We start from the raw sequence: 869 nt of genomic DNA, 5'->3' as shown, positions 1-869 counted from the left end.
ACTACAATAGAGCTGTTTGGAGCAGTTTGTGAACAATGTTTTCTCTGCAAGATGGTAAGTCCCTTTGGGTGGACTTTTTGGCTTTTTCACTTTGTAAACCTATTACATGCACAAAAAAGGTACATTACACAATAAAGGAATGGGAAAAAGCAAAAAAACATAATATGAGCACTTTAACTACAGTTTAGAAGTACTTGTATTTTAGTTACCTCTGTCCATTACTGTCCCTGCGGACTGACTCCAGGTCGTTCATAGCTTCCCACTCGTTGAGGCAGAAGCGGTCTGACTCGATGTGCCGGTGGTAGTGCTGGGCCCACTCCAGGCCATTGCCTGGGATCACTGCTGCCTTGACCGCCCGCTCGCAGCAGCCGTGCAACGCCTGCAGCACTGACCTTACAGCGGCGGGGAGGCGGGGGACAGAAGATGGTGTATATTTGAGGACACAGAAAACCTCAGAAAGGAGCTACAGAGGTCATAAATGCAAGATTTAGAGTGAGTGGAAGTCATGTTGTTGTGCTTGAGGAGGTTATGTGCGCTGGATGCCATAGTAGGGAAATTAATGTTTTAACATAACCTACAAATGCCTCCTGCTCACCTACAAATCTCTCCATGGACGCTCACCAAGATACCTCAGAGATCTCCTCCACCCCTACACTCAGTCACGTTCCCAGCAGTCCTCTGACAAGGACCTGCTGCACCCCCTCCCCCCCCCTGCACCAGGTTGCAGACTTTTAGAGACAGGGCTTTCTCTTTCTCCACCAATGCTCCCACACTCTGTAATAGTCTACCACTCCACATGCGCTCTGCCCCATTCCAGCCCATCTTCAAAAAGCACCTCAAAACATTTCTTTTCACTAAATCCTATGACC

At 48.2% G+C, this 869-nt stretch overlaps 1 protein-coding gene across 3 annotated transcripts in view; it reads right to left on the bottom strand.

Annotated features, from left to right (window-relative positions):
- Positions 1 to 869, bottom strand: part of si:ch211-203d1.3 (protein phosphatase Slingshot homolog 3) — a 12,944-nt gene that overhangs the window by 6,528 nt on the left and 5,547 nt on the right. For all 3 annotated transcript variants that reach the window (XM_032528416.1, XM_032528417.1, XM_032528418.1), the window contains exon 8: positions 210 to 392. In XM_032528416.1, the coding sequence (XP_032384307.1) occupies positions 210 to 392 (183 nt within the window). The remainder of the gene's footprint in view (positions 1 to 209; positions 393 to 869) is intronic.

This window comes from Etheostoma spectabile, chromosome 10, assembly GCF_008692095.1.
Source record: "Etheostoma spectabile isolate EspeVRDwgs_2016 chromosome 10, UIUC_Espe_1.0, whole genome shotgun sequence".
NCBI lineage: Eukaryota > Metazoa > Chordata > Actinopteri > Perciformes > Percidae > Etheostoma > Etheostoma spectabile.
This window is presented reverse-complemented; position numbering and strand designations above follow the sequence as displayed.